Here is a 20,531-nt window from a genome sequence, read left to right on the forward strand (position 1 = left end):
GATCATGGTCAGAAGTGAATGTCTAAGGAGGTCAAGAACAGGGCAAATAGCCTCCCAGTCATCTGCATCTTGGGGACTTCTGAAGCCAGATGTGGTTTCTGTGCGTTTAGTAATTCTCGAATTGCACATTAAGTATTTCTTTTGTGTAATTTCTGTGTGTTCAACAGTTCTGTCAGGTTTTCTTTCACGGACCTGAGCGCTCCGTGCAAATCGGAGTTGGTGGGAGCAGAGCCCTCCCTCCTTTGGGATGTGCGGGGCGTCTGCGCTCTGCCCCCTTGTGGATGAAGCGGGGTACTGCAGTTCACTGGCAAGGGCAGTCATAGAGGCGTGGAAAGCTTTGGGATGGAAGGGGCCTCTAGTTCATTACTCAGTGTTCTCATTCCTAGGTCACTGCCATATCTAGATGCTCTTTCCCTTGCTGCTTTGCACATAAGGATTTTACCAGTAGGAAACAGATATGCACTGATGTCAAGTACAGGGCAGCTAATGTCACTTAAAGCACTTATGACCTGAAATGAGTATGGATAGATCCAACCAACATCTAAACTGTCCTTGAAAAATAATATAATACACTGCTTTTCTGTAGTGAAGTAGTAAAACAGATAGACCATGCTTTCTTTGGCCTTTGAGAACAGCAGATACCTTGGTGTGACAGGACTAAAATATTGAAGTAGTGTTGTTGATATGCTATTTGCTATGTGGACTTTCGTATTCAAGACAATTTTATTATTTAGATATTCTATAGTACTTTATAGAATGTAATAGAATATTTAATGGTCTGTTATTAATTGCCATTAATAATTAGATTATAAGTTCTATAATATTCCCTTATAGCTCTCACTTTCCTTTATTTTGTATTCTATATATTCTGTGGTGGAGAAGTATACAAAAAAAACAGAATTTGACTGCATGGTAAGATCTGCCTTTGGAACATCTCCAGTATATCATGTACCCATGTTTGCTTCTGCTGCTATTTTTTCATTTCTAGTTATATAATATGCTGACTTGCTTAACTGTCCTTTGTTAGAATTTGATACCATAATTTTTGTACTGATGTATTCTTTCTCTCAATGTATAATAAAATTGTTGCTGCAGAAGTTTACTTTAATCACTGTATCTTGCTATTGCTCAAGGAAGGCAAGTACATATTCGGACAATAGAGTAGGAGCTCCAAATCAGTCTTTTAAATGAAACAGAATAATGGAGGCAGAGGGTTTGAGAACATCAGTATAATTTTTTACTGTAAGTTTTTCTTCTGTTCATGCTTATCCTCCTTAGGACAACTTTAGTTCTATCTAATTTTAAAAGTTTTTAATGCTTATGTATGTTTGTACATTCCTATATGTTTATATAGAAAATATGCTCCAATTACAAACTTCAGGTGTTCAAGTTTGAATTGTGTAGTTTTTCTTTATTGGGAACAAGGCTGTCCATTAGTGATCTAGTTTCTGGAATACTTTTCAGTAATTACTGTGCTTTTTATACTTGCGGCAAGATGTTTAAAAAGCAATCAGGTATTAATCAAATCAGGTTTAAAACAGATATTCTTAGTGCTTGGTCCACAGCTCTTGTAACTATTACTTCTGTATTAAAAGCCTTCTGTGTTTTGTATAGGCAAAACATGTTGTGTTTTTTGGTTTTGTTTGTTTTTTGTTTGTTTTTCACTTTAGTGAGAATTGGTCTTTCAGGATCTATTTTCCTGTTGGAGAATACAGAGAGTTTTATTCAAATGCTTTCCTTTAAAAATGTATGATACGGAAAAATAACATAGATGGAAAAATGTGCCAGTTGCCATTCTTCTTTGGTGTTGCTAATTTACTCCCTGGAATCAGTTTTCTGGTCTATCTTGTTACTCAGAGCTTTGTCCACTCAGGTCTTGAAAAGCATACAACCTCTCTGCAAAATTGTCTGGGGCACCAGTTATACTGAAAAAGCTAACTGCAGCTTTTTTCTGTAAAAGCAATTCCTGATCAGAATTCAAAATAATTAATGTGCCTGTTAATGCTTGACAAGCATTTTTGCAGGTGTAGCACCCAAGTTTAGTCCTTTTCTTTTCCAGAATAATTAATAAAGCACCTTCATGAGAAGAAAAGTGTGGTTTTTTAAAATGTATTTTATATATTTTTAAAAGGCTTTCTTATTCTTCCTTTTCTTTCTACTCCTTAAATCATTTAGGATTAAAACAGTGCTTGTTACTCTGCTCAGCAGTTTCATTAGTTCTGTCAATATAAATTCTAAAGTGGATATTGAAAAAATAAACAGAAAATTTAAGTTTTTTTTTTTTGTCACAAAGCTTCTATTCAGATATAGTTCAGTGGGCCTCAGTGACTTTTGATAAGGCTTTTTGTGGGCTTTCCCCCTTGTCCTCTGCTTCATTTGAACATTTGTTCTCACTCTGTTGCCTGACTAGAGAGGCATGTTTCTGCCTCAGAGCTTTGTAGACCATACCTAATTGTAGTGACAAATGACTTGCAGAATGCCTCACACTCCATGCCTTGTGTTGTTCAAATAATGTGGAACATCTGAGGTACGTCCACCAAACAGACCCCAGAAGATGGAAATGCTAATAGGGACACAGAAGAGCTTCTTAATCTGTGAAGTGGGAAAGTATCTGTCAGACTAGAGGGGGAAAAAAAGCTGTTGAACGTGTCTGGTAGGACTTACTTTCTCTAGGATTTTGGGGACTTTGTTCTTTGTTTTTATTTGTTTGGGTTTCCTTTTTAGGTGGCATTCAACATTCATAAGTACTTTGTTTTCAATATTTTGCTAAGGTTTTTCTTTTTGAGTTTATTTTCTGGCATGAAGAACAGCTATTTGTCTTGATAATGAACCATAAATTTTAGTTTGTTTTTTTCTTTTGATCACATTTTTAAAAATGTGATCTGTTTGTATATTGAGCATAATATACAAGGCACTACCTTTAGGTATTTTTAACACCTAAAATGAAATACACTTGGCCTTCAAAGGGGCTAGACCTGTGGTGACTCTCTTTCAGCAGTCTCATTATGCATCAGCAGGAAGATAAAGAACTCTGCATGCTAACTAATTTTGCTCTTGCTTAAAATTGCACTATTACAGCCTTTTTTTAATATGCACATCTACACACATATGTACAGCTATCTGTATCCATATACATGTTCAACCCTTATTTTTAAGGCTTTTTTTGGCCAGGCAGCTGTTATATATATTGGTGTGGAGATGCTGCTGTTCTCCATTTGCAGCCAGCAACTATTTGCTTGAAAGTAATTCCCTTAGAGAGGGGCTTAATTTAAAAGTAACAGTGACTTCTACATTAAGGTGTAGGGTAATTGTACAAGTTACAGTAAAGACTCCATATTAGAGTTTGAATCTAAGATATATAATGGAATGGAAACCAGAAATCTTTAGGGAACTGGAAAATGCTTATTCCTTGGTTAGTAGCTAATGAAAACACTGTATGTCTTCAAACAAGACAAGTATGTCAAAGATAAGACAATGTTCCCCCCCCACCCCCCCCCACTCCCCCCAGAGATTTGGGTAAAGTGCAAGTGGTGCAGCTGCTTCTGATACCTCCTGTGTAGCTGCAGAGCTTTCCTGTGGAAGCTCTGAGTTACCTTCCCTTGTGCCCTGCTCATCAGGGCTTTATACATCTTGCCTCACTTGGCCCAGGGCAATTTCCATGTACAGTGCACCACTGGTCATGAAGTTCTTGTCTCTGCTATGCCTAGCTCCTCCTCAGTAATGCTGTGGCTCAGAAATTCATAATGAGGTGAAGCAAGCCTCACTTCTGATGCAGAACCATTGCTTTGGGCCACTCGTTGAAGAATATAATGATTCAGTCTAAAGCATACAGCAGAGTTAAGGAATAACAGGGTTGTGTGAGGAAAGGAGCCTTCTCTCTTTCAGATGTACTTAGCTTCTATTCTTAATTTTAACCACATTTCTTTGGCTTTTCTGTGTGAATGATGAAAGCTAATCCTAGCATGGACAAAATGAGTTGTCACACCTCTTTTACATTTCCTTAAGGAAGAAGTAATTCCAGTTTGTGAAAATTTTTGGAAAATAATCTTCCTGTCTTTCACTATTACAATTACCAGTCTTTTATTATTAAAAGTCACAAGTGAGGAAAGCACTCAGGTGTTCTTTAGTCTATCTATTCTCATCAGATGACTGGAGCATCACTTTTTTTCCTTTAAATAAAGGAATTCTTATCTTCTTTGGTGATCATGTTCAGCCAGGCCCTTAAATTTCAATTTCTTCTCTCTCCTAGAATTATTCTATTCTAGCAGTGCATGTAGCGACTGTTTAGTTATTTGCTAATAATTAAAAATTGTTTGGTTTCAAACTTAGGGGTTTTTCTCCCCTTCTTACTAGAAACATTTTTGAACTTTAATTTAGTATCTTAGTTGGACCTCTGTTTCACCCAAGTATGTTGTATTTTTCCAAAGGAAATCAGATTTCATCTAACACTGAAAATTAGAATTTCTTCTCCTATGCTCAAAGTCCTGAAACCAAAACCTCACTAAACCTAAACTATATCTATTCTCTTTTCTTTATAGAAATTCTAAAAGTGCAAATTCTCTGCATCTTTTCTTGTTTCCTGTTAAACATGAATGACATTTTACAATTGTTTATGTATTTAAACTTAAAATTCTGTGGTGGCCATAGGCCCATGTGCAATTCTACTGGGAGCATCCTCTAAAATATATGGTGTTTTGTTGTTACTGATTTTTTTTCCTCAAGACAGGACAGAATTGTATATTAATTAGAAAACAGAACAAAACCCATGAAAAGGCTTCTCACTTTGATCAATGGAAACAATATCCCATAGTACTCTATGCTTGCTATAGAAAAAAACTTTATTCTCTTTGAGGAATACAAAATTTACATCGAAGAATTGCTTGAAATTATTAGCAAGTATTCATGTGATGTATTGCCATGTTAATACTCAGTCATGTACTGTCTGATAAGTAAGTTCCTTAAGTTTCTGTTTTTCTTCCTGCCTGGATTTTAATATAATTGTGTGTCCTCATTGAGGGGAAGGCATCTTGCTCAGGTCAGGAGTGAATTTGTTTTCCTTTGATACAGGTGCCAATCTTTCTATAAGCAAGAAATGTTGAAGGCTTCAGCCCTGTGTACTGTAGTACAACTACATTTAGGGTAGGGTTGGGGCTGTTTTCTATTCAAATCTGATTGCACAGTTCTGGCAGCAGTATTTATTCTTTCCTTCTGGTTATGTTCAGATTATCAAGTGGTTATACATTCAAGTTATTAAGTTAAAAGAAGGGGCAAAGACATTTGTATTGCACAAGAATTGGAGTGCTGTTGCTTTACACTGAAGGAAGTCTTTCATTTATGATTTAAATAGGTATACTACTTTTAAAAAATCTAAACATAGGTATTTTCAATTGCGGTATCTTGTAATGCTTTAGAGATTATTATTTCTGTCTTTGACACAGAAAAGAAGAGAGAAGGTTTGAAGTTCTATCCCAACATATACGTGGGTAAACAGACAATATCTAACTTTTTAAAATAATACTCCATTAGGAAGATAGATACAGTAGTTTTAACTACCTCTAGCTAAGAGAGTAACTTGCTGAAGTCTCACAGATAGCACTTTTCTGTGAGAAATAATTTGTTCATCAACTTGATTTAGCTACTGTTGCATAAATGGTTTACAAAAACCAGACTAACTTAAGAAAATGAAGTACTTATTTATTCTGTGACTATTTTAATATTAGTTTAGAAATCTTGATCTCTGTTGAGACACCGTTCTTTTGACATGGTGGTTTTGTTATGAGAAAGAGATGACATTATGAAATTCTATATAAGAGGTCTATATATTATGTGAGATTTATAAATCCACTGCTTCTCAGCTAGTCTAATAATATAACTGATATAATGTAAAATATAGTTAATATAGTATAACTATATTTTACACCATATGTAGTGTTTCAGAGTTGTAGTAGTATGGTCTGTATAACAGCTTAAATTAGTAGAGCCTTGAGCATGTCCATCCACATGAATGGACTTGGGAATGCAGCCACCCAGGTGGGTTGGGTTTTCTTTCAAGTAGGTTGAATACTAGTTTCTATTTCACCATGTAGACTACACTTCCTGTGTAATGTTTCAAGAACCCAGTTAATTTTGGAGGAGAAGAACCAAAACAGGTGGGACGGGTGAATGCTTTGTAAATCAAGGCAAAACCTGTATTTAATGTAGGCATTGGGAGCTTTCTCATTGCTATCGCAAATGGAGCTTATCCTATGAACTCATTAAGCAGGTTGTTTTTATTTTTTTTTTTTAAAGTAATAGAAGCTATGGAGAAGTCACAGTGGAAAAAAAGGATAATGATAGTTCCCCCAGGTCAGCAGCATTTTAAACATGCCTGTCTTGTATAAAATTCGAAGCAATGAACTGCAGTTAGAGTAGGCTTGGTAAGGGAAGTGAATTTTGGGATTGGAATGAAGGTTATTTTGAGCAGTGGAATATAAATTCCCTTGCCATTTGACTTTTATACTTTCAGTATAATTTTAAGTTGTCTATTCAAACATGAGGAAATTCTACAGATGTGTACTTTTATGTAGTGCTAGAGAAACTCTTAACAGAGACTATGACAATGGTTGTAAAAATCATCAACTAAATAGCCCAAATATCTGTTTTAAAAATACATGTTAACCCACTGTTCTTGACTAATTCTGGAAATATGTGTGCTTGGTCTCTGGTTATCGCTTACTGTCTATGTTCTGGCTGTTCTATGCATTAACAATTGGCAACTCTTGTTTTTCTATAAAGCACTTTAAAAGTTTTTGGTAAAAGTTTTCAGGTCTCAATTCTTTAGAGATCTAATTTCACAGCAGTGTTGCCATTGTTGTTCTGGCAATGAACCTTTGGTTTTAAAATGTTCTTATTTTAATGTCCTTTATATACAGATATCAACCTCAAAATTGTTATCATTCACTTTGATTATTTTATATGAAAAAAATCTGGCCATTTCTATTGTTATGGGATTGTGTAACGACATCTTCTCTTGCTGTTTCTCCTTGTGTGGAAATGGTTCAGGTTATGTAATGCTGCAGGTTCTTATTTGAAGAAAAATCTGCCAGTGGGAGAAATTCATAAGTTTGGAAGACCTTGTGCAATACATCAGTGCTTGGAACAAGCAAGAGGTTAGCAACAGGAAGCCCAGATCCTTATCCTGACTGAGGATTGTAGAAGCTGTGGGGTAGACAATACCTTGATCTTCCCAGGAACTCCTAATGAGTTCAGGAAAGCATTGTGTTCTTGCATGCGGCCTCAAGATAAGAACAGTTAAAACTTGATACATAAATGGTAAAAATCTGGGGGTTTTTCTGTTAAGCAGAATAATACGGTATTCAGTCAATGAACGTGACAGTTTTATGTTCAATTGCTAGTGGATACATTTTGACAGATTTTTTTTTTTTTTTTCCCATACTAATGCTAGATAATCAAAGCCAAACTCTGAAACTTCCTCCTCAAATCATTTCCGGAAATTTGCAAACTTCCAAAGAAAAAGCCCCACAACTTGCTCCAAAAGGATCTCCAGCCCCCATATAAAGCAAATAAATACAACTTATGTGATTGAAAGAAAAGTGAAACTGTTCCAGAAACTGTTGTTTGTTTCTTTCATTTCTCAGAAATAGCTAGGTGTGTCTAAGAAAGTCATGAGGATAACTGAAACTATTTACGTTTTTGTTAAAAAAAGCAGTAAACCAAAACTATAGAAAGGTTAAATGGCTTCATTTTTAAGTATTTTGTATGCAAAACAATAGCTGCAACAAGTTTGCACTGATATGGAGAGAATTTATTGCAAAATTGTACATTAATTTGTCCCTGGTTGGGTTTTTCCTGTGAAATTACGTTAGTTGAACAGAACCAAGGAAACCATTAATGCCAAGTAGTTTAGAAATTAACTGTAAAGTTGAGTGTAAATTATATGAAGGATGGCCTCTTAAATTTATTTTTGAAGTTTGAAATAGACATGGAAAGTTGATTCCTTTAAATATGTTAGATCCTTACAAGTGGTTAATGCAAACTGCCAAAAGATGACTCCACATATGACAAATACACTGTTTTCTCCCTATGCGTGTGTTTTTCTAGGCTATGTTCTTTGCTCACAGCTACGTGACAGTTGTAGTTCTAAAGCAAAAAGGCTTGCCATTTAAAAAAACGTAGCATATACAGAGGTTTTCTCTTCCCACCTATGCAGGCTTTTGTGTGAAATTGAGTGTCCTATTATTTGCCTAGCAGGTATAATATGAATGTCCAGTTCCAACTACTTCTCGTGCATTTAATGTAGGTATGTTATTTATACCTGCAGGCTGGATGGTTTGATTTCTAACTCTACTGCTTTATTCTGCTTTCAGTTGTGTATCTTGCATCTTAAGCTTTTTTGGTAAGAGTAGATTGTTTTAATTGGGATAAGACAAACTATTAAAAATAGTCTTACAAATCTGTCTTCTAAGCATCAGGAAGAAACTTCCTCTATGTGGGTTTTTCTCTGAAGTATTTGGGTGTTCTTGTACATTACTCCTATTAGCAGATTTGCTTCCACATGAAACAGATGTCAGGTTGAAATGAGGAAGTTGGTGAAAATAGTAATGTTTATTTCGTGCACACTAATGCTGTGTTCACTAAGTTTTATATGCTATGTTCAGTATGGGACGCATTGTTAACACCCTTAATCTCAAGGAATATAAATGTTTCTTGAAGAGCTGCAAGCAGAGAGGGACCACTCTGCATTACTTGGCCCACTCACCCTTTTAAAAAAGGCGAAACTTGTGCCCTTTCTTATACTGCTGGGTCTTTCCTGTTGAAAATCCTTTGGTGATGCCTCCAGTACCGGTGTCCCAGCAGGAAGGATAGTTTTGCTTTGTAGGTATTTGTTTTGGTGAGGTGTTGAGGGTTTTTTGCAGGGGAATGTTGGTGGGGGTTTTTGTTTTATTTTTGTTTTTTTTTTCCTTTGGTGTATTGTTCTGTTCAGTTAATATTTTCGTGTTGCTGAAAAGCTGGGAGAAAGCACAGGATGCCAATAGATGTGCCCACCAGCAGTGTTTACCTAAAGGGGAGATCATAGAATTGTTTAGGTTGGAAAAGATCTTTAAACCACCAATGGTTGCAGCGTGGGCTCCCACTTTGCTGGCAAGGGAATGCCTTCAGCTGCATCCTCTGCCGGTGTGGTTGTACCAATGGCCAGATTACCAGCATGGCTTTTGGGGAAATTGTTCCTCCCATGTGTCTCCATGTGCAGCTCCAGGCTGAGCTCTTCAGAGCCAGGAGCCCCAGGGAAGAGAGCATGAGCTGCCGGACCTGTGGTGCAGCCAGGAGACCAGACACTCAGAGATATAGCTGTCAAGGACTCAGTTGGAAGACCCCAGACTTCTCTAGGCTGTGAGGGCATAAATGCCCAGGGGTTCATTTGCTCAGGGTCCCTTCTCGGAGACACCAGCTCCAGCTGTTATTTTGTGATTTAATTATTGCACCATGATTAAATTGTCTTAAGGATCTGGACGTGTGAAACTGCTGTGGGAACCCTGGGATAGAGCCTACGGGAAACCTCGTCTGACTGTGAGTGTGGGGTGTGCAGCTGCGAAGGGGCCTTAATCCCAGCTCAGGTGGTGCCAGCGTGGCTGGCAGGCAGAGCGGCTCCCGGATGGGCTGACGGGGTTTCCTTAACATGGCTGCATTTTGGAACACGTGTTCCCAACGCGCTAAGCAAGCTCCCCTGAACGTGTTGCCTTCTGGGGGGTTCTCTTTCCTGTACCAGGGTGGTCTGTGCAGCACCGACGGGTCGTAACCAGCCCGCTGTGAGTGCCGGGCCGGCAGCTCGGGGCCTGGCGGAGGCCTCAGGCCGCGGGGGGGCGCTGCGGGCAAAGCGCTCCGGGGTCGCGGGCTGCCCTGGAGAGCGGCGCTGCTCCTGCGCCCTGCGCTATGCCTCAGCAATCTCTCGCACCTCGGGATCTCTCTTGCTGTCTTGTGCCTTAAATATAAAGGAACATTTAAATACAAAAGAAACCTTTGCCCCTTCTCCCACAGCGGGTAGGGCTGGGCTGGCGTTTCTCTGGCACGGTGGGGTAGTTGTAGAAAAATGTTGGGTTACAAAGCTGCAGGTTTGCAATGCGCACGTTTGCTCAGGAAAAGACCTGTCAAATGGTGTATTGCTTGTGGTAGGCTATGGGGCCCCTAGATACTCTTCCCAAATTGTACTTCCCAAGGTTTTCCCTGATTTATAATTGTCTTTTACTATTATTATTGCTAATTCTAGGAATTCTCTGCACAGGTAAATTAAAGTCACTTGCAAGTAGTTCTCTCTCACATGGATCTTTGTTTTGTTGACTGTCTTGTTTTTTCACTATTTCTCATTCTTGGGATGTTCCTCCACCAGCAGGTTCACCTGCTTTAATGTAATTCCCATGTACATAGCTTTCTATGCACCCCTGCCAAACAGCTTGGCAATTTGTGTTCTGAAAGGTCTAATCCAAAGAGACAGTGCTCTGAGAAGAGCTGTTGTGCTGTGATCATTCACTGGGTCTCCCACTATTATACTTCTGCTAGCTTCAGGATCTATTTGTAATCCCTTCTGATGCAGAGTTCTTCTAATGTGGATTCCTGTTAGTGGGAGGTGCAGATGTTATCTTGCACAGCTAGTGATACAAATACCAAGAACTGTGGCAGGGGAAGCCTGACTGAGTTCAGCAAGCACTTCAGTACAAAATCAGAATAATCCTTTGAGTGTAACAGAAGTGGAATACACATGAAAAGGCATCAAAGGACTTGCTGGAAAGCATATAACAGTTCCAAGACCAAGTCTTCTAATTTTTTTTTTTTTTTTTAAATTTAGAGGCTCCAGAATAAGAAAGTGTTAAAATTTATTGAATAAGGCTTTTTGCCACCTGTTTTGGTTTTCTTTAAAGAATTTAGGTTTAACAATTGTAAGACTTCTGATATGTTTTACACTGGCAGATAATTTGTAAAACTTGCTCAGGTTGTATAGAACCCACAATTGTACATTGTACTGTTTAAGAAGATGGTAAGAAAAAATATGAAGGAGTAGAGTATATGAAGTAATACCAAGGCAAAAACATAAGCCTTGTATCTTGCCTTCATTTTTTATACAATGTTGTTTTCATAAAATGTAATGAAGTATGGAAATCCTGGCGTTAACCTCCGGTTATCCATACGCATATATGAATATATGTGTATGTATCCCCAGCTATCTTCTGTAGAAAACTTGATGTTCTTTTCTTAGGAGTCAAAAGCCACACCACCCTCAAGGAAAAATCAATCTAAAATATTTTTGATACATCTGTTTTAGCTTATTAGCTTTGTTAGCTTATCAGATTTAATCTTGAAATATGATCGTGTGTATGGAGGGTGGTTTTTATTGCTTGTGTTTTGTCTGTCCTATTACTTGAAAGACTGTTGTTTTCTGATTTTAAAAAAGTATAATTTCAACACCTTATTGTTTTTTAAATTCATTAGTAACTCATATATACAGAATGCTGTGTAAAATGTCACACCTTGTGCACTTAATGTAAGTGGTGCACTGGGTACTTGCACTTCACATGTTGACTCCACCCTGAGTCCACACATAATAAAACCTCCATAGCATTGTTAAGAGCACTTTGATACCTAGTTTGAGCCTATCAGAGGGTGTTTAAGATGGGAACAAAGTGAAATATCTGGTTGCCCCATCTGCAAACTGCAGTTTGGCAGGTGGATGGTTGGAAGCATTCTCAGTCTCACGGAAGCATCTGAATTTTTCTCTTCCCAAATGCTAGGAACTGCAAAGTAGGTTTGTGGCAAGATTTCAAGGGCAAAAAAAAGGAATTCTGTAGAAAGTAATGCTATTACAAATAAATGATGGCTTGAGCTTGTAATGACTCATGATCTGTTGTAATGATAAATTGTCTTTGTGCTATCTTTGTTCTGAAAATGCATAAACCCACTTCTCAAATTTTTTTTTGTATTGTGGAAAAAATACTGTGAATGAAACCATTATAGGAAGAATTTTCTCCTTGATCTCCCTGCAGGAAGTGGTTTTCTTGCAATATGTGTCTCATGATAAGGTCAGAATTTTGTATTTATTTATAAGGAAAATTGTATAGATGTTTGTAATCATTTACAAGGGGAATTTGGACTAACCTGGATATCTGGGGGTTTTAATGCAGGATTGAATAGAAAAGACATTTTCAGTCTATGTGGAACTTGAAAAATGTCTTAGGTGGCAGCTTTAATGAATTTGTACCAACTATCTCAAGTTGTGGCATTCTGAACCGCAGATGTGGCAGTTGAATAAGACTGACAACTTAATCCAGTTGAGTAGCCCCTTGTGAGCATTTAGCTGGATCTCTGAGACCTAAAACATGTTCTGCTGCATGTCTTTCATAGACTTTTTTTACTTTTTAACAGTAGTGAATTTCAGATTAAATACCTTTTTTTGAGGAATGTATAGAAGTATGCTGTGCTTCATGTATAGTTTGGGTAATTGTGTTGCGTGCGTTCAGCAATGTCTTGGACATCGTGCTGCCTTCCTAAAAATAACAGAATCTTGCAGACTTCCACTGAGATGCTTGGAGTGAGTATTTAATGTTTTCTCTGAGCAGTGTGTACAGTCTTTGGTGGTAAATGAGGTAGGAATATTGCCTAGTATCGTGTCTATCTCCACTCTAAGTCTAGTAAGTAAAAGAATATTTTAAATCAAACAATGATACATATTCCCAATTATAGAAAGCCTTAAGGAACATTTTTCTTCCATGATAATTTATTTGTTTTGCCCTTGAGCTTTCTGCTCCAAATGCAAGTCATCTTTCTGACTTCTTCAAGCTAAATATAAAACAACATTTAAACTTCCCAAAATAAAAACAAAAAACTCAGCTAAACCAGGCATGTATGGAGAAATAGCCCTAGGGATGAAGTGGATATTTGGACAAGAGACAGGTTATTTCTGTACTTATGCAGTTTTCTGGAAGGTGGTACGAATATTTTAAGTGGTAAAAATAGCACCAGAGTCCCTGCAAAACAGACACAATATTTAATAAAAGTTAGTATTTTTGTAGTTAGTGGCTAAAACTATGTGAGAATGTGAATGGTGATGTTATACAGCAGCTTTAAAAACAAAGTGCCTAGACTTTCTGAATGATAAGTGTTATCTTTCAAATACAGATGAACACTGTCTGTGCACTTCATGAAAATGTACAGCTATTGAACTCTGTCAGATATGAGTTTGCAAATGTGTTGCGAATTTTCTTAGTGCTTAAAATTTTTGCGGCACTTAGTGTCTCCTTGGCGTGCAGAGTTTAGCCATGTGTTGGTTAATATATAGGCTTGGTGGTGTTTGGTTTTCTTATCAGTCCGCACAGTTAAATGTCTTTAGAATCTGCCTTGGAGCAGCTGGCTGGCAGCTGACGCTGCTGTTGGCACCACCCAGGTTTAACATGACATCACCAGGAGAAGTCCACCTCTGTGCTCAAGGAAGTTCATGTGGGAGCCACGCTTTGTGGAGCATAACTGCTGAGAACACAGAGGGCATGTAAAAATGGAATTCCTGAAAAAAATTGTTCCCACTACTGCTTCTGGAGATGTTCCGGATGCGGGGAGTACAGCCCGTGAAAGCTCTCCAAGGCTGCTGAAGATGAGACGGGTCAGACTGTTTTCATTAGGACAGACAATAGATGAAGACGAGGAGACCCATGTTTTACAGCCTGATTACTGTATGTATCCATGTCATCAGCCTGTGAAAACTGATTGCTAAGCTCTTTCTTCAGATCATTATTATTTTGTTAAATTGACAAATTTGATTATAAAAGGCCTTTTAATCAGAGTTCCTGTGATTTTGGTGTCTTGAGATTTAGAACTATTTTGTCATTGATGCATTGTCATCTGTTAGTGACCTATGTGGAGACAATGTTTCAGGATGTCTGATTTCAGGATTTCTTCTTGTCTTTGCATGCCTGTGTACTCTTTTGCCTCCTCTTTTTGGGGCAAGAGTATGTTTAAGTTTTTAAACTGTAATGCATATAAAATTAGGCACTAAGTTGTCCAGACAGAAGTGTGGTACACAGATCTATGACTGCAGTGCAAGATGTGGGTTTTGTCATTTTTTTCTTCCTGTTTTTCTGATCCCCTAAGTTTTCAAAGGCTTTCCTTTTAAGAGTTTATCTCAAAACAGTTTGTTTCCCTTTTTTAGTGTTTGCACATTTTTAGTAAACATAATATGTAAATAAGTCAAGTAAGAATATGGATATTGTGTAGAGAATTTTTAACCTCAAGAACATGGGTAAGGTTGCTTATAAGATTTCTTTTTAAATTTTTTTTTTTACTATGTGTTAGTGACTAAATATTAGTGTATTGTGCTAATAAAAAGTAGAATTAGTTCATGTTCCTTTTTCAGATAGTACAGCTGGGCGGTAATGGAAAATTCGGTTTTACTTTTTTTTTTCTTTTTGCCTTCAGCTAAAATAGTACAGTCTTGAGCCTTTATGGTCTTGGATTCTGCTGGCTGTTAGATGCAGTTTTTGCCCTGCACTGTGTGGTTGGATATTTTCAAGTATTAGTATGATTTTAAAAATTTTTTTTCTTAACCTGCAATTTTTTTCCTGTCTACCTGCAGTGGTGGGAGATGACGACATTCATCCATTTTACTGGGTGCTGAACTTACAGCCTTAAGGAATTAAGCTTGTGGTGGTGGTGGGAGAAGAGGATTTCCTTGGAAAGACTTGTCTTAGCTTTTTTTCAGTGCATCAGGTTGAGTAAGATAGGCAGCTGAGGAAAGCAGGGACAGTTCTGTTCTGTGAAACAAGTTGTTCCTGTGTTCAGCAAATTGCAGGAAGTTCATGTTCTAATGCTATGGGTTATTGAAAGCTGTCTACTGAATAGAGTCTCTTATGGCTGCCTATATGTTTGAAAACTGATCAGAAACCCAGGGTGTCTGATGGTGAAGGTTTTTTAACCTCATTTAAACTTGTAATGCTGTACAACAGCCCTGGAGTTTATAGTTGGATATCATTGTGAATTTAGTATCCCCATAGGTATATTTCACCAATCCTGCTTTTATGCTATATTCTAATTTCTTTATAGCTCTCAATTTAAATAATATTTTTTTCCACATGTTATAATTTCAGAAGAAGTAGAGTTGTCTTTGTGTCAGGTTAAAAGAAAATGCTATAGGCTGATTGAAGATACATTCATCTTTGTTCAGTGCTTTGCTGAAAGTTTTAGCAAATGAGGATAATAAAAATAGAATAAAGTAGTCTGACTGTTAAAGATGAATTTTCCTCTCTTGATCATTAAATATGTGCCAAATGCTCATTATTAGGAGTGATTTTGTGGAAACCAGCAGTGCCTGACTAATATTGCTTAATAGTGTGATGTCATCATTTACGAAATGAAGACTTAGAGTCTGCTCTGGGATCATGCTTTTACAATAGCAGATAGTAGCTGAATCCTCTTTAAATTATCTGCTTATTTCTATTTTTGTATCTTGGTAATGGAATGAACTGCTCTGCTGGAATAGAGCAGAAGAACTACTGTGTTTACCAGTTGGGTATGTTGCAGAAGGCAGGTGCTGACCAAACAGGTAATAAAACAATAGAATTATTTGAAAAAAACATGGTAAACATTTACTTGCTTATTAATAATAGATGTGATGTTAATGCAGCACAGAATTTATCGTAGTGAAGCTGTTGAGGAGCTCAATAGTTTTTTGAAGCTAAGGTGGTTTGTCCTATTAATATGTTTGAATTTGAGAGTGAGTAGTGTTTACTATTTTTTCTTTTTATTTTCTGTTCCTTATTGCTCCTGTTTAAGAAATTTTTTTGTTTTGGTGAGAATTTGGTTGAAATACTGTGCCTGACAATTATTTTTAAGTATAACCATATTTTGCAAGTTCTCCAACAGACAGACAAAGCAAAAAAACCTATTCCTGGCATTGAAATTTTAAAATATTATTTTTATAATACGACCTCATTGCATTTGCATCTAGCTGGCGTAAAAACTTTGTGAGAAATTCAGGTGATTTTAATTTTTGTTGTTTGTTATTAAAATATTTATTGTATCAGCTTTCAAAATACTCAGTATATACTTTTAGAGCTGAAAATAGGACCGTACTAAAATACGCTCTGTGATACATCTTTTAAAATATATCGTTTCCATCAGAATGGTTTGAAGTGTATTTTAGAAATCTTTGCAGAACTGTCTTTTTAGCGGTATAAGATTAGTACAGTTGTGAAAGAAAACTACAGCTGACTTGTTGAGGTATTTGTATATGCCTGTATGCATCACAACACTTAATAGAGGTTAGTAAAATAACAGGTAATTTTTTTAAAATTTGCTGTAGCATTTAAGAGTGGACGTGCTCTCCATTTTAGAAATTTGTTTCAAAAAAGTCTACAATCCAAATGAAACATGCAAAGCTGAGCATGGAAGATTCAGATTGTGGTGTTAAAGAAGGAAGGCCACGACTGCCCTGTGTGAACTGGTGAATGGCAGCTGTACCTGTGGTGTGTGAAATGTGCCCTCCTGTTGCAGCTCTGTGTTTTCCTTGTGTTACAAGGCAGGGTAGCTAATACTGTGGAACTGTCTTAATGACCAGCTGTGTAAGTCAAGTATGCAAGAACTGTAGAACAGATGTTAATTTTGTCAGTGATGTATTCTCACTGCTCACAGCCCCCATGTTATTCTTCTGTATGGAGAACCTGCTTCACTTTGAGTGCTTCTGCTAGGAGAGTAAAAATATGCCAGCAGGAATGTGTTCTTTGGTGGTAAAGTAATAGCTGTAATTGCCTCCACAGGGGTATTAGCAGGGGCTGGATACACCTGAAGTACCTGTGAGCACTGTGTCCCTATAATACCAGTAGCTCTGCAGGGCATATTCATCTCCCAGTTGCATCTCTAACCAGCCCTGTACAACAAATGATGACCTGGGACTTGATGTTTATGTATGAAATAAAAGTCAGTTTCTGTACTCAAGTACAGAGTTTTGATTAGAAAAGACTGGAGGGGTTGGTGTGCAGCTAAGTACCATGGCTTCACCCCACAATGTCTGCTCACTTGCATTTAAAGACTGCTTTGTAATACTGTTTGGGATCCAGAATACTGTTTACATAAAAATCTCTAACCTCTCTCCTTGTTTTCTTATCACTGCAGATAGAATTGTTTTGCTTGAGTAATGCCCCAGGAAATAGTTCTGTGTATATTTTCCATAAGAAATAATAAGTGAACCTCTCCTAAGGGCCTTTGGAATCTGTGCTTGAAGCTCTTTGCAACAGAAGGTAGGGAAAGGAGATTTTGGTTTGATTTTTGAGCGCAGTTTTACAAGCGGATCAGGCTGATCTAACAGTTTGCTGTCAATGAAAAGGGCAATCTCACTCACAGCTGTGCAGCTTCCCCATCTTCTCTTGGGTTCTGGTGTGGCTTTTCTCTGAGCTGATTAATTTCACAAAGCCAACGGAAAATGTTCTAATGTATGTGGGGCACTTTTTGAAATGAATTGGCAAGAGGAATCAACTTGCTGAAAGGGCCTTTTGGGTCAGTAGTGGGGACAGCATTAGATGTCTTACCAAAAGTAGCAGTCACCTTTTGGATATCCTGTTTTAATTGATTTGTGGAAAATGAACTCTTTAATATTTTAGATAAATGGAAAAACAAGCATCTCTCCAGATCTTTATTTTAAGTGCAGGGATGATATGTTTTATTACTACTGCGTCTAAGCAGATAAAATGACTATTGGGTAAATGTTTCTTAAGTAAGGTATTATCTTAAGATGGAATCAATAAAGAACTGAAATACAGTCCAGCAAATTTTTTTAAAAGTAAGCCCAAGTTCAAAGAGGGAATGCCTCTGACTTGTTTATTTTACCATTAATACAGAAAATCAACTATAGTTTAATTGTCAGGGTTGTCTCAAATATAACTTTATTTTTTGAAGATTTTATTTTTTAAAATTGCATACCTGACTATATATACTTCTGCTGTAGTTTTTCTCAGGGTTTCATCTGAAGAATGTGCAGAAAAATACAATTAATATATTTTAGTCAAGTGGTGAAGTAATTGTAATTTAGTGCTTCATGCAAGGTGTATATCAAATGAAAGGTGGATCTAGAAGAAGTATTTCTTCTTAACAGCTACTCATGTGGGGTATATTTAAATAAATGTGTGGAGTGTATGTATACAATTCACTTGTTTTTCTCTAACACATGGTGAAGAAAGCCTATCAATTTTTTTTATTGCTATTGGTCACTTAATAGATTAGCTTTGTATCAGATTTGCAGGATCTCTTTTTATGCATCTTCTGGACTTCAAGCACTTAAAAAGTTTTTCCAAACGTAATGTTAGTATTACCTTTCATGTGGCAACTGATTCAATGTAATGGCTCAGTGTTGTGAACAGGAGATTGTACCCTTCCCCCTGTGTAGTTGTCTTGTATATTCGTTTTTGGTATTTCCATTGGATGTCTGTCTTTGGTAAGACTATTCAACTTGCTAAACCGGAGGGAATTCCCCTTCCCTTTCAATACCAGTGAATAGGCAGCAAACTGCAGCACTGAGAAATAACCAACAGCAAATTTAGGAAGTGAATGTCAGTAAACCTGCTGTTTGGGCTTTGTTTTTCTGTTTTTTTGACTTTCTGTCCTGCAGATTGTAAGATGACAAGTAAGAAGTAATAAAATCTCCCGTTTATTAAGAGGAAAAAAAAAAAAAGGTGAAATTGAACAATATTTAGCTGCAAATATTCTTTGAAATGTTATCTTTAGGCTAATTCTTTGAAATAATGCAGATAAAATTTAGTGGGAGGATTGTAAATGAAGTAAATGTCTCTTGATCATTCCAATCTACAGTTATTTTTAAGGTAATTGTGAGAGGACAAAATAAAGCTTTTAACTTGAAGGAGAGGGAGAGAAACATGATACATGTACGGGATGTGAGAGAACTTAGCACAGACAGAAGACCAAGGAAGTTTTCAGAAGATTCTGTAAAAGCTGATTGAAGGAGAGTTGTGAAGTGCTGAAAACAATAAGATGTGGAGAAACTTGTTGCAAACATAACTGCTACTATAAAGCTGTTCTATGATATACTGGTAATACAGGAACAAAAATTCTCTTAAATTCTTTGGTCTAAGGTGTCCACAGGCCTTGAAAGTGACATTTTGAGAGGGAGAGAAGAGTTCAGCATGTTTTTCCTTTTTCGATTTATACTTCAAATATCTTGCACATAGAACAAATTTTAAAACTTAATCTGCTATCAGTAATGTCAGTTGGTGATCCCAAGGTAGAGTATATAAAAGGCTGGATAGCAAAATAAAAGTATCAGCTTATTTTTAAGGAGCTGTTTTCTTTGAAGTAAAAAGCTGTTATCCTTTAAAACATTAAAATTGATCTATGGGCTAAACAAATCCCAACTAATATCCTCTTAATGCTCAAGAATGTATTTGAAGGGTCAATATAGTATTTTCTAGCAGCATTAATTTAGAAACTGCATATGAAGATGCCATGCTCATGATACTAGCAATTCAGATTAAAGTTACAGAAGGATTAGAATTGGAACATTGTTAAACAGTTTTTCAATTATAATTTGAAAAAGAAGTGTTTTAAATGGAAAAGTTTTAGTTTGTAGGTAATCAGGCTAGTCTTAATCTCCTTTAGGCAGGGTTTTTGTGTTTCTAATGAAAATGTGAATTGTAAGTGGAAGAGTAAGATAGGACATTTTCCAGTAATTGATATTTTTGATGACTATTGGTAGTTTCTCTAGGCTGCATTTGTTAACTGTTTTATGTCTTGGTTTGTAAACTTATATGTTTCTAGTTGCTATTGTTCTAAGCTCTTCAGTAGCAGGATGATTCTTACCCTGTGAGTTGTAACTTTATAGGTGTTCCTGTATTATGTGGATCCACACTGAGGGAGAAATTTCCACTACTTCCTCTTAATCAAGGGCTACTTTGGAAGGTCTTTCCATTTTCAGTAAATGTTATTCTTTGTGTCTCTGACTTAGCACTGAATAGCCTTTAGCTGCTCTTCAAGTAAGAATATGTTCTCTCAGGTAGTAAATGCTATTGAAGAGTAGCTGTGATTTTGGAAGCAGTGTTAGTGGCATTGGTTGTTTTACATGACACTCATCCTCTTGTTCTCCAGCCAAGTTCTAAAAGGTCCCTTCCAGCAAAGACCCACCCTCCCAGACAGGAGGATTCTTGACTCATGCTTCTAAATTTTTGATGTTTGTATTTATTTTTAAAAGAAGGGTTTTGTTATGAGATGTTCAAATGCACTACTGTTTTGAAGAGATGAGTAAAACTTTCAGGAAATCATGTCACTTTACTGGTGGAACCTTCTGAAGAGGTTAAGTTTCTGTCTGCAGCAGTCTTTCAGGACATGCTCTGTATGTTCAGGACTTGGTGTATCGTTGCTTCATGAGCTGGGCAATATGCCTTTATAGGGAGATACAGCATAAATTATCATAGTTCTTTAACTGACTAGTCCAATAAGGTCTGCAGTGACCAACATCTTGTGGACTCTGGTTGCTTGTGATACTTTCAATGCTC

At 36.9% G+C, this 20,531-nt stretch overlaps 1 protein-coding gene across 8 annotated transcripts in view; it reads left to right on the forward strand.

Annotated features, from left to right (window-relative positions):
* FRYL (FRY like transcription coactivator) overlaps positions 1-20,531 on the forward strand; it is a 165,290-nt gene that overhangs the window by 18,747 nt on the left and 126,012 nt on the right. For 3 of the 8 annotated variants that reach the window (XM_056490331.1, XM_056490332.1, XM_056490334.1), the window contains exon 1: positions 13,507-13,712. The exons of 4 other annotated variants lie outside the window; for them this stretch is intronic. In XM_056490331.1, the coding sequence (XP_056346306.1) occupies positions 13,538-13,712 (175 nt within the window). In that variant the 5' untranslated portion in view covers positions 13,507-13,537. Of the gene's footprint in view, positions 1-13,474; positions 13,713-20,531 lie in introns of those variants that run through there. One more of the 8 variants, XM_056490330.1, reaches the window with a different exon arrangement.

The sequence above is a fragment of the Oenanthe melanoleuca genome, chromosome 4, assembly GCF_029582105.1.
Source record: "Oenanthe melanoleuca isolate GR-GAL-2019-014 chromosome 4, OMel1.0, whole genome shotgun sequence".
Classification (NCBI taxonomy): domain Eukaryota; kingdom Metazoa; phylum Chordata; class Aves; order Passeriformes; family Muscicapidae; genus Oenanthe; species Oenanthe melanoleuca.